Here is a 13,704-nt window from a genome sequence, read left to right on the forward strand (position 1 = left end):
AAATTTAGTTCGGGGGAAGCTCCTTTAACCGCTTTCCACTTTAGCAGAGTTAACAATGGAGAGGAGGTTGCCTCCTTTCCAGCGTTTGCTCTGCCAAAGTGAAAAGGGAGGGGAGGAGGGAGCTTCCCCTGACGTCTGAACCTGTCACTGACTATACATTAAAAGAAATGCCTGCCCGTCTACTTACCCGGAAAACGCTCAAAGAGCCTTTCTTCGCGATCTACAAAATCAGCTCAGCGAATGACGAGGCGGGACATCCTTTTAGAGCTCAAAATGAAGTTTGCGCTGTGGCATTACGCAATGCACGCATGACGCTTTGGATTGCGTAATGCCAGAGCCCAGGCTTCATTTTTAGGTCTAAAGGCATGTTCCGCCTCATCATTAGTTGAGCCGATTTCGCAGATCGCAGACATTGCCCATTCGAGTGTTTTGCGGATAAGTAGACGGGCATGCATTTGTTAGAGTGTAGTAGAGTATTTGAACATCATTGTTGGCTTCAGCTGTAGATGAAACGTAAAAGGTATGGTCTATGCAAGAGGTGAAATAAAGTGGCAATGCGGGCGAGTTCGTTCATGACACAACTCAAAACAGCGCACACTTAACAAAAATGAGGAAGGTGCAGAAGGGACAAGACCTTGACCTTAACTCCATATTTAATAAAGGAAAACACATCATATTAACAATCCACAACACTATCGAGTCTTTAAAAAGTCCCCTTTTTTCTATGTAAACAAATCGAAGTTTAACTGACGTATCTTGCGTCTTCTTCTATCTAAAGCATTATCACATTATCTTGTAGTTGGAACATGCGTCAGTCAAAATTCGGTTTGTTTACATCAGAATTAGGTGACTTTTTGTAGGCACCTGTCAAGGCGATAGTGATATTGCCACGCGCGTCGGCGAGAGAGTGCGTGCGTGGCCAAGTGGTCGGAAGCAATTATATAGAGTCCTTGTTGATGCTGTCTTCCCCGTCCCGCTGTACAGATCCCTATATTCTGTGGGCCCAGGGCAGAACGTCCTTCAGCGCGTTAAGAGAATGTCAGTACCGCCGTCTGTTAAAACGGTTTTTTTAAGATTGCACATGGGAGTCTTGCCGGCTAAAACTTGGATGGAAGACAAGGGTATGTTTGTAGCTTGGGGTGTAAATTGTTTTTGTGTAAAAAACCAGAGACAGCTGGGCACGTATTCCTAGAATGTTGGGACGGGGTTTTCTTTTGGGATGTGGTGCAACGAGCACTGAAAAAAGGTCTACCTCTGGATCCCCATGGTATTAGGTACTTAGCCATAGATAATGAAAACGGTGTACCGTATGATCTCGCCATGCTCCTGGGCCTACATAGCATATGGAAATCTCGCATGGCTGTCCGTCATGCCGATATGGATGTCCGTCCGGTTCATGAGTACTTTGGCGAATCTGTTCGACGGATGGTAGAAGTGTGGAAGGCTCATCCTGAGGTTCCTGATTGGGTATTTGTACTCGAAGGTGTTATCCAACTGAAGTACTTTTAACCATGTCGCGTTAGTTGCAGAATGACTGATGTGAGTGTTTTATCATTATTGTAACATTTTGTTAATGTCTAAGCCGGCAATAAAAAAAAAAAAGTGCGTGGCCAAGTGGTTACCGCGCTTGACTTTCGCGCGGAGGCCCAGGGTTCAATTCCTGGGAGTTTCGCGTATTTTATTTATTCTATCAGTTTAAGGTTCTGGTAAATTTTAAAGCCCTCTTGCTTGTTCGAGGTCCGAGCGTTCAATTCGCCGGTCCTTCTACGCCCATTGTTCAAGAAGCCGACGCGTGTACATAAAGGGGTTCTGCAAGGCGAGCCGCAGTCAATCAGCCCCAGCTTTTGTCTCTGCTGTCGCGCCGAATTGACGCCCGCGACGCTCCGTTGCTATCTTCTCCTTCCTTTTTTTTACATTGGCCACAAGTTCACCTCAATAAACGTTTCAGTTTCTTCCGTTATTTCTTTTTCTGTCACGTCGTCATTCGCGGAAATATATAGGGTGTACAAATTCACCGGGCTCGGCCTAAAATGGACCGTAAAAATCGAGGCCTTCACGTAGCAATCTAAACTTTTCATCAAAAGTGTATTTGACAAGTCGTTTTTTTTTGTAAATTTTCAAAGCGTAGCTCTCTTTCTGTAAAAAAATAAGGCCAAGAAACTTGCCACCGTCAACGGCGCGTGGCGACGCAGACGACCAAGTCGAGTTGCTGGGCGGGTATGGCGCTTGTATTGATAGACGACTCTACCTCCTTATCAAGACTTCTCGCGACCATCGTGGTTTATTCAGATGAATATTTTTGTAATATACATTTGGTTACATAATAAATGCAGACAGTGCAAGCGAAACTTGAAGGGAAAAAAAAACACGTTTTCATGACGACGGCGCTTTTGCTGCCAGCGGCATTTCGTCTGCGTGTCGTAAGCTTTCTTTAGCTGGACGACTAATCCTTCAGACGCTGCTCCTAACGCCCTCTACTATTATTTGGTCGTCTGCGTCGCCGCCCGACGTTCACCCTGGCTAGGTGTTTTGGCCCTATGGTTTACAGAAAAGGAGTTAAGCTTTGTAATTTCACAAGAAAAACCGACTTGTGAACTACACCTTTGACGAAAAGGTTAGATTCCTACCTGCAGGTGTCGATATTTACGGTGTATTTTAGATCGAGCCTGGTGACTTGGGACACCCTATAGACTGTTAGTTCGATGTTTTTGTTTTCTTTTATTAAATATTCAGTGTATTTCCAGCGTTTGTCTCGGCTACACCTTCCTCGTCCTTGTTATTTGTGCGTTGTTTCCGGTTGTGCCAGGGTAACCAGACACATATTTACGAAAATAAAAAAAGAACAATTTTAAGTGAAAAGCCAGAGTAAACGAGGGAATGACAGCCTTTCTTTTTATTTCTCTCATCTCACTGGGAGGCCACAGCAACCACTGAACCTTAACTTTCACCCCAAATGAAGTCGTTTATTTACCGAGTAGCTGTTGTTTGTCCGACCTGGCATAATGCTATTTGTATTCTATCGACTTTCAGGTTAAGAAGAGTGCCTAACACCAGTACACGAAATTTATTCTGCCGTTTACACGAATACATGCTGACCAAACACGTTTTCAAGTGGCGCGCATCAAAGAAAAGGTCTCGGGCTCTGAAAGCATCACCACTGTGGAGTAGGAGTAGTTCTTATTTTAGGTGACAGACATAGCGACCAGTGCAGTGATCATTCTTGCGTTGTTCTGGGTATCATCTTTTACTGTACAAAAGTGGAAGATCGCTTGCAATGTTGATTTAATGCATTCATCAGTTTCAAAGCATGCTGTCTTCTCTCGATACGGTCAGGAAGTCGGATATGTAGAATTATTTTCTTTGCAATTAAAATTGATTTATATAAAAAGCACCATGGCTTCTGCCACTATTTGTCATACCCTGACCTTTCACAAGGAGCAACGTGAGCTTTCGTATGCACTTGCAGGCACCATTTTAAGGAACGCTGCCGCTCTTTTGTTGATTTAGGTCGTTTCATCTATTTCGACACAAATGTTTTCCTGTAGAAGATGTTTAAATGATCTGCAGAAGCATAGACTCCCATTCACATGATGAAAATGTTTATTCTGAATCATAACACTACAGGAGATGAATGCCACTCTTCTGGGCATGGACTGATAAACTGATAAGCTTTCAATATTTTAGGACTGATGAACTTCCAGTAAACTTAAAATACAAAATGCTATTATGTTACAGAAACTAACGTAATTGCAGTTATTCTGCAAAAGATTGTAATTAACTCTTTATATGAAAGCGATTTTAACACCACGTAAGAGTAGTCGGTTCAACTTCAGTAGAGTTGCGACGGCAGTCAATATATGTTACATATAACCCTACTTTTAGGAGTTTACGCCACCCTCACAAGATAGTTGAAGGTTATTCTTTTCAAGTGTGAAATTAACACGTGATATGAAAGTCACTTTAACTATTGGCAAGGGTCGCTAATTTAGGCTAACCCAGTGTTCCCATCGCTCACTTTCAGCGTGCGTAAAACACGAACTGTAAGAGTAAAGGCTATTCCTTTGAAAGCGTTAACGGTACTCTTCTTACGAAGAACAATTCCTAATCTAGACAAGAGTAACACTCGCTCCGAACGGTTGACTTCCAGTTACTCTTTTTCGAAGTTTAACACTTACTCTAGCAAGAGGGGTGGAGTCTGGGACATGCCAGTTACACTTTAAAAAAAAAGCAACTTGACACTCTTTTTAATTTTAGAGTGAGTGACAAACCCTGAACTCTTTGTGTGACTAAATTTGGACTGTTTTTATTGGTGAGAGCTTCAACTCTTCACCAATGCTGACGCATGGATTCGCGTTAAAAATCAGGGATTACGATGTGGTATTTACAGCTTTAAAACTTTAGATATGCTCCCGCAAAAGCTCCACTATCTCCAATGTGGAGTATTGTCAACCTTTACACCGTTCATCTGTCTAAACAAACAGTACGCATTTTAACTAAGTAAACATCAAACCCTCCGGGAGGAATATTGTTTTTGCGATTGTGTGATGCCACCAGTCCCACCCAGCAGAAATGAACCCACACTCCCAAAAGAAAGGGTGTAAAAGGGTGTATGGTTACACCCTTTGTCCCATATAATACACCCCAAAACTTCATTTCGACGTACAGAGCCCTATAGTCGAACAGACCACCCCAAAGTTTACGAGGGGCTTGATTACAGTGCAATATAACTTTTTAAATAGCTAAAGTCCTTATCAAAGACCACAGAAAGAAAACACCGAGTTTTTACAGTAGGACCAAGAAAACACCGATTTTTTTTTTTTTGTAGTCAGCAAAACGTGCATTCGCTATTTTAATAAGTTGTACCACAAAGCTGTCAAGCCCTTCGTAACATGTGGGGCCTTTTGTTCGACTGTAGGGTGCTGTACGTCAAATTGAAGTTTGGGGGTGCATTATATGGGACAAAGGGTGTAACTATACACCCTTTTACACTTTTTTTTCTTGAGAGTGGACGCTACAGTCGTCATCATTAAAAAATATGTCGCATTTTGGAAAAGCCTCGTACAGAAGCGACCACTCAAATTTCACTAGGATCACGGCGCACAAAACAGTGAGGTTTAAGATAAATAGCTGGTACTTCATAAACCGATAAGTCAAACTGTTTGCAGTATTGCTAGAACTGGAACATCGGAAGGAATATTACATGGGTTTTTGGGGGTTTACTTAGGACGTTCGATAGCCGTTTGAAACAATGCGCATGGGAAATTCAAACAGGTCTTGATGGACGTCGATTTTGTGGGGGCAGCTACAAAACTCAACGGGGTCTCAAGTGGCTAAGAATTTAGCTTTTTCTGAAATACCGCGAAGTCAATCTACCCCTCCCCTCCCTGGAGGTCATAAATAAAAATGAAACCTTGCAGAAAACCGCGGCTTCCTATCTGCAGAACTCTGTAACTAGTATGGCTGCACCACTGCCGTTGCGTCGCGGTGCTCGAGTGCTCTAGTGAATGCTCTACAGACGTGTCTCTGACATAATCTTTAGAGAAGTTCGTGTTTGAGATATCTTCTGAATTATTGATATGCTTGAAAGGCCGAAGGACGGTTACATAGGTTACCTGGAACTTCAGCTCAAAACAGATGCACTCTTTCGTTGAGAGTATGGCAAATCCGCGAAAAGCCACTTCTTCCTTTCGGTAGCTGCCTCTCAAAGCATGTAAAAATAGGGTTAATTAAAAACCTAATTATTGCAGCAGAACAAACGTCATGTGTTCATTCGATAGGTTCATCTCACCCTCGTCTTAAGAAATGGAGGATTTTTAGGGGATTATATCTTAAGATAGTCGTCTTGTCAGGTATCTTCAAAAAAGGCAACTCAGAAAATTAATAAACCTTCTAAACAAGTAATCGTTCCCTAATTTCCTAAACTTTCCCACCATAGTGAAGTTTAGGGATTTTTTGTGCCAAACCAACAACGGGCATCTGGTTTTTCCAGCGGTGGACTGAAGATTCCTTTCCAGCACCTGGGGATTTTATAACGTGAAACCAAAAGCTCGACTACAATGCGCTAGCCCACAGCTTTAATATGGGCACCGCCTTTTCATGGCTTACAGGCTGAGACGCATGAATGCCCTCGCTTCAGCAAGTACAGGTTATGCTAAAAAAAAAACAATACGTAGAATGTATATCAGCGGTCGCAAAGAAGATAGGCTCCGATTACGGCCTATGTTAAGTTGAACAATCCAAACATTGCATAAATACGCGCTTAACACCACACAAAGTATAGAAACACCTAACTCACTTTAACAATATAGTATCATTGTGGGGATCTATTTACGTAGAGTTACAAAAAAAATTATTACAGCCCCTGATAAAAAGAGTCCTTAAGAATACTAAAACACGGGAATGTTGTTAGCAAACCTTCGTTTAGCTTGTACCTTGAACTACGACGGCTTCTTGGGCTTTGAAAGGTGAGGACCTTCAGGGTTCGTTTGTTAATTGTAGTTTGAGCAGCTAGGGGGCACGTGCTGTGGTCCGCATTGTGACACCGAACTTAGTTGTACCAATATCGGAGGTGGAACGAAAGAGCAGTTAGCAAAGGTTAGTGGATAAGAGAGGAGGTGGGTTTCTTGAACGTTTTTTTGTGTTATTGATATGTCACTAAATTTGTTTTTTAAGCTTTGCATAGAGTATGTTTAATGTCTTTCCCTTTGGTTTATTTTCTCTTTGTCATGATGCCTATTTAAACACTTTTTGGAAAATGAATATTTCAGCTGTGTTTGAGGCCTTTCAATGCATGTGTCGTTTCTTTACCTAAAATCTAAGAACGTACCGAAGAAGTTCTTCCAGGTAGTCGTAGGCTTTGCCGGTCCTGGGGGCAAAGAGGCCAACGCCAAGGATGATGTATCCAAATTTATGGACGTCCCCGGCTCTATTCATTTCCTGGAGCTCTCTCAATCTCTAAACCACATAGGAACATAAGGACGAATAATTATACTCTAGGCATTCTGCCAATGTACCATACCTATAGTAAAAGTTGCCTTTCACTTCGTAGATGTGAAATGATCCGCATATCACTGCCTTCGTTCGAGGCCCCTTGATGTAAATCTTATTCAGTGGTGTGAGTCCCCAATTACTCGTAGGTTGAAATACATCTACTAAATCTGAGCGAAGATACAATTTAGTTCATTTACTTTTTCTTATCTCACCTGATGCACTTCAATGATAGGAGTTAAACCTGACAGCCTTTGTCCGTTACTTTGTATTTCGTTTGGTCTACTCCTTTTTCAAATACTTATTTGTCATTCCCCTCTTTCCGAAAGTCTAATATTTCCCTTCGCTCCCAAGGTATGTTTCCTCTAGTTTCTAGCATAGACATAACTCGTTCTCTTTGCTTTTCACAGAGACAGGTTAAAAGGTGGATCTGATGCACAGTATCAAAAACGCTAACAGGTACGATAAATTTTAAAAGTGACAAGACAGTAAATTGTATTCAACATGATGCTTGATCAAGGTGACTCCGGATTACACTCGAAACTGTGTAACCATTGAATTGGTCGAAATCACCGATCTTTATGGAGCTGAAGGACCACCGTTAACACGATTCCTCGAGTGCGGGCTGGAGCGCTTGGGGGATTGAGCGAAAGGTCTGTTGAATGGCGGACGCCGAGAGCTTAGATCGGTCGCAGGTGCGCATGCGCTGCGTCTTTGCGCGGCGAGAAGGAAAGCAGGCGGGGAGGCAGAGACTCTCGCGGACACTGATCTCTTGTCTATTTGCTGTATCGCGTTTGCCCGCTCCGCGAATGCGGCCACTAGCGGCCATCTTTTCGGTAGAGTTATATTACCTCTAGCCAGTGTACAGCTGGTGCAGCCACTATCATCCATCCATGGCAGACAGCGTTGTGGCAAAAATAGCCGTGGGTTATATTTCGTTCTTTATTTAAATTGTTTGACGAAACATATTGTTGAAACACAGCGTGAACGATAGTTTTATCTTCGAGGACCCGGTGAAAGTTTCACAAACTCCCAGCACCGGGAAAAAGCACCACAGCACGAATCGACAGTCGCATCAAAAAAAGCCCCGAAAGCAGACGCCGGTAGGGCCTCGGCTTTCGATGCGAGCTGCGCTGCTTTACCCTGGTGCTGCACTTTCGTAGAACTTTCGCTGGGTTCTCAAAAATAAAGCTACCTTTCACGCCGGGTTTCAAGAATCTGATTCGTCGAACAACTTCAGTTAACCACAAAATATCACCCACGGTACAGTGTAGTAGATCTAAGGCTATTTTAGGGCAGCCTGCCGTAATAGCGCTGTCCGCCATACTACTATGATGGCTAGAGTTAATATCACTCTACCAAAAAGATGGCCGACCGTGGCCGCATTCTCGTACATAGGCTGAGCTGGTCAATCGCTATCCAGCAAATAGACATAGAAATCATTGCTCGCAGACGACCAACTGTGAACCACCCACGAACGCCGGTTCGTGGCAGCCAAGCCTACCCGTTCGTAAGCTTGACAGTCGACGAACCCAAATAACACCACCCGAAAAAACGCGAAGAGAAAGTCACGTGGCCCTGACCGGTAGAGATGCGTGACGTAGAGATGTGGCGTCACTGGAGTGTCACGTGACCCCCGGTTGATGCTGTGCAAATAGCAAACTTCGCTTTACTCGTGTGTCGACAGCACCGCCCCTGGCGGTCCCAAAATATTTCTTCGTAGAACATTATCGCGGAATTGAGGCGCACGGCTCATTTAACGGGTGAAACGTGCGGAGTCCATGCAGTTACAGCAACATGCGTCGAAATATAAAGTAACTCCGTGACCTTTCAACACACGCGCTGCAAGCAGCGCGTGCGTGTCGCGATGAAAATCTTCACCGCCGCGCGGGTCACTGAAGTCTGCAGACAAGAAGAGCAGACGGGTCGTTTTCATCGCCACTCTTCTGACATACCTCTGCTTCCAGCCAGCAGAGCAACGTTTTGTTTTCAGCGGAGCGCAATGTTGTGACGTCATCATTTACGGGGGTCAATTTGTAGTACGCACGCGCATGATTTTATGCGGCGTGACGATAACCAATCAATCAAGGTGATTGATTGGTTATCGCACGATAAAGACTCGGAGGGACGTTGAAGTCACCGCGGGAAAGTTTGCGATTGATTAATGCTGTGCCATATTGATTTTACGGTTCCAGGGAGCGTGATACGAGCTGCGCTTGAACTGCGCTAACTTCTTGCGAGTGCGGATTTGCGATCCTTTACTCTCGCAAAACTCCCACGAAGTGAATATTAGGCACTTTTAGTATCGTTCCGAAACCTTCGATAAGTTCTTTTTTCTTGCGCATATTCCTAGCGAAAAGTGCTCTTGTTCACTGGTGAACAGTATTGCGGCACCGTCGACCGTTCTTCACTAGCAGACGACCCGGAAATGCAGAATGGCGCAACGATCGCTGGAGACCTACTCAACCGTATTCACCAGTCGTGGCTAACTAGCGCTGTTTTAAAGTTAGTATCGCGTCCATGTAGCCGCGAACTAAGAGAAAATATCAGCGGCTAAGGATCGACCAGTTTTGCGGCATTCACGAGCGCGAAGCGAGCGGGTGACTCACTAGTCAGAACTACCAAGCGGAAGTGACATAAAAAGATTAGTCACGGACACGTGTACTTAAAGGAGTACGCAAACAAAAATAATCAAAATATTCAAATTTCGTTCGGAAATGAGTCAGGTATAAGGAATAATAGCCGTAAATGATAATACGTTTGTATTTTGAACGACTGGTTATATGTTTCGTTCCAAACGCTGCACTCGAGCAAGCGCTCGAAGAGAAGTGAACGGAGAGCGCGATGCGTAATCGGATATCTGGCTCAAACAAATACAGAAACACAAAGATTCCCCGCGTTCGGGACGTAGCAAGTTTGTGAGTTTAAAAGCTCTAAAAACAACGGACAAGTAAAAGAAACGTACAACACAGAGCGCTACTTGCAACTGAAGTTTATTCTCAGGAAACACACATATATATACACCGTGAAATCGCGACATGTACTTCAAAAATGCGCCATCACCCAATCAGTGTTCGTCTGTTCTCTATCTACTTTAAGAAAGATTTCAAAAACGCCACCTCAGCGCCAAACAGGGCAATAGATGGAGCGCTGACACACGTTCCTTCAACGCACTTAGATATGAAAAAAGGTTCGGATATCTCCCTTGTCATTTTGTTTCGGAGAATAATTTTAAGGAGGTGAAGAAAGTTTCAATTACAAAGATACAGGGCTATTGAAATGATTCAAAACCTAGGTCTTGACAGATTGAAAGCGTCGGTCGAACGAGCTAAAGGTTGTCACCTGAGTATCTTTTTCTCAGTTAAAACACACAAGGAGATTATGCCCTTTAGGGCGATAGTCACGCAGAAGGGGTCGCGGCAATCACAGGTGTCGTCGTACACTCTAAAAAAAAATGGAGGAAAAAAGTAGCAACGGCGCGTCTTCCTCCCTTCTACTGACGCGCCCCCAAGCGGACACGAGAAAAGGGGAGGAACGAAACGTTTTTCTCCTTCTCAAGGCAGACGGGAGAAAGCTTTCGCCCTCCCGACTCACCTGTTTCGGTTTCGTTTTTCGAGCAGGTCGGGCACGTTGTTTAATAAATAGCTGTAGAGTTGATTGAGCTTCAGCGGTAGCGAGGGCCGCCTGTAATTCCGTCTTCTAGTCTAAACGTGCAGAACATTTCGGTTGCATTGACGTTTTTATCACTAATTTTATTAAACGAGCGAACGAAACCGCTAGAAACAGCGAAGTTCCGAAGCAGTTCCAGCAGCGCCACGTACACTGGGTAGGATGGCCGTCTCTGGATTGCGGGACTCACGTGGCACGGAACTGCATTAGGGAAACCACGCGGAACTGCGTCGACGTTCTCGACGTTATGGAAACCACAGGAACTGCGTCCAAGACAGGCAGGTTTTGCTGCCGGCTGTCTGGGTGCCTTCCGTGCTGAGTTCGGTTCTGTTTTCCGATGACGAGTGCAACCGGCTTTTAACGTGGTTCTGTATTTGTGCATGTCAGCAACATTGCTGGCATGCAGCTATGTTGCTGCATGCCAGTGATGGCAGTGTTGTGGGTTGTGAACAGAAGACTGGAATTATCGCCGATGTGACCGCGTGTTCCCGTATCAGTGGTGTAACAACAAGATGAGATCGTAAACTGTCGGGCATTGATGCCGCTGGTCGGGCCGTGATCGGAGGGGGCGGGGTGTCGCAGGTTGACATTCCGCTTTACATTAAAAAGTTTAATACCACTTGAGAAATTACGTGCAATCGATCAACGTGCGGGTAGTGATGTTGGAACGCTGGTCTGAGCAGTATAAGCTCCTATCGTAGAGTGGCTAATCTGACTGTCGGTTGTCTCGTCCCCGAGAGCGATTGTGCTCTGGGGCAAGGACAACAGTACGAAATCGTGACGGACAGTACGTATATTTACAGTGTGGAATTTTAGCATTAAAAAAACAATAGTAGGCAAAATCGAAAAAAAAAGCTACCATTTATTTTGCTGTTTAAATATATACTACGGTTTTTGGAGAAACTGCCCTCCAAGTGGCACGCTAGGATGGGCGCTAGACGTTTTCGGGTTCACCATGGCGTAGCTCAGTACACTTAACACCTGCTGCACGTCGCAGCTTTGTCTGCATTCACGTTGATCGAAAAGCGATTTCTCAGCCCGTGAAGCACCACTTCCAGCTGAGTGCATATGCGCTCTACAGAGATTAATTCACGACGGCAATTGCAGCTTTGCGCGAACAGCACAAATAAAAAAAAAAAAAAAAACACTACAATAGAAATACAGGTTACGACGTGCCGTGCGGGGAAACAAACTCATGGCTTCGAACCGCATTGGAGCGGCTTGATTTATTGACTTTCAAATAAATACGGCATGATCGAGCGTTTGCTTTTTAATAAGAGATTCATCCCCTAAGACATTCAAAATACTCTCAGAGGTATGACATTGCTGGAAAAAAATCGACATGCTGGGAATATTTTTATTGTTTATTCAGTCACCGAAAAATTCCGTCCGTTCAAAACGACCAGTATAAAAGACGGAAACGCAGAGCATGGGTGTAGTTGTTCGAGTTAGTGTGGTGTTCCGTTGTATTGATATGTGTGTGTGCCGTATATGTGCTCAATGTATGTTCACCTGATGCCTCTAATAAGCGTAAAGTGTGTAGAGTAGAGCATCCCCAAGCGCAATAATGGCCTGAGGTAATCAAATTATTTTTGGAGAACATGAATTGGGCGGTACCTAGCGCACCTAGCCTAGATACTTGCAATTACTCTGCTTGACCCCGCCATCTGGTGGCTAGCGATCTAACCTTCTTTCAGGCTACGCGATAAACACCGGCTTCGAGTTTGTTCTTTCGAGAACGGCTTTTGGTTTCGCGGATTGAGTTTGTCCTTCTCCGTGATGTGCGGTTGACGAAGGAATTGTGACTCGAGGAACACCAAAGGTTAGACGCAAAGTGCGCGAAGTAACTGGGTGTCGGTTGTCTCCGTTTAACATCGCAGTGCTGTCAACGAGAAGACTGAGTAACTGCTTTCGAAACGCAAGTTTCTGTACCTGTGGGGGGAATCTGGCTTCGGAAATAAACACAGTTCGCGGAAAGCTCGTGTTACGCTTTTATTTGCTCTTCCTCTCGTCCCGTACAAGAGACGTAGCGTCCTCGTCAACCCTTATTGGGCTCGATTTGCTCGATTCGGGGCCGCCATATTGAGATGCAGGCGACGGAGGAACTAGTTGCTCCCCTGCATCAGGGACGAAGGTTTCTCCCTTTCTAAAGGAACATAGGTTACAAGACTGTTCCTCCGCTAAGGGAGGACTATCCATACCCTTTTTTCTAAGAGTGTACCTTCAACGACACCTGTCGCAGCTTCATTTACGTGATCCTTCTAGGGTCTGTAATTCCGAGAGTGAGGTGTAATTCCTTAAAGATTCAAATCCCGGTAATTGTGACGCGGTTTCTTTCGACGTCGAAGACCTTTTTTATTCTATCCCACATGAGGCACTTTTTGAGGCGGTTAGAGAAGCTTTTGAAGCGTTTGGTGTTTTAAAGTTTCAAAACGAGTGCGGCGTGTATGAGGAGGGGTTTTCAGAATTGTTACGCTTCTATCTGAGCTCCACCTATGTTGTTCATGAAGGAGTAAAGCTCATACAGAAGCAGGGTGTGTGCATTGGGACGAGCGTGGTGCCCGTGCTGAGCGACCTGTTTTTAGCGAAGTGTGACAGAGATATTGAAAGCCGGTTAGATAAAGAAGTTATTCACGCTTTTTTAGATATGTAGACGATTACCTGGTGTTTTTCGTTTGAAGAAGGGTTTTGAAAGGGAAGGCTTCATTTCTAAAATGTTAGGGGTGTTTAGGGACAGTGCATTAGGGCTCAGTTTCACCAGTGAAAGTCCCGCGGATGATAGCTTACAGTTTTTAGATCTTAAAATTTTATTTCAGAATTCAAATGTCTGGTGGTTTTATTGCCCTAGGGCTAAGAAGAGGGTGTTACCATTTGATTCTAATCACTCAAAAGTAATTAAGAGGGGCATTGCCTCTACATGCCTGAGGGCTGCCTTGACGAAGTCTTGCCCACATAAGATAGAAGGCAGCTTTAGTTTGCAGATATTGAAGCTAGAGGAATGAGGCTTTCCACCTACGCTTCTTGTTGGGGTGGCAGAGGGCCTGATAA

At 44.4% G+C, this 13,704-nt stretch overlaps 1 protein-coding gene across 1 annotated transcript in view; it reads right to left on the reverse strand.

Annotated features, from left to right (window-relative positions):
* Positions 1–1,322: 1,322 nt before the first annotated feature.
* The window catches only part of LOC115312238, a gene marked incomplete at its 3' end in the record, with an annotated part of 32,093 nt that continues 19,711 nt past the window's right edge, over positions 1,323–13,704 (reverse strand). The window contains exons 4-5 of the mRNA XM_042290429.1: positions 6,827–6,954; positions 1,323–1,332 (exon numbers count right to left, since the gene is read on the reverse strand). Coding sequence (XP_042146363.1) covers positions 1,323–1,332; positions 6,827–6,954 — 138 coding nt within the window. The remainder of the gene's footprint in view (positions 1,333–6,826; positions 6,955–13,704) is intronic.

This window comes from Ixodes scapularis, unplaced genomic scaffold (genome assembly GCF_016920785.2).
Source record: "Ixodes scapularis isolate PalLabHiFi unplaced genomic scaffold, ASM1692078v2 PGA_scaffold1__304_contigs__length_218370807, whole genome shotgun sequence".
NCBI lineage: Eukaryota > Metazoa > Arthropoda > Arachnida > Ixodida > Ixodidae > Ixodes > Ixodes scapularis.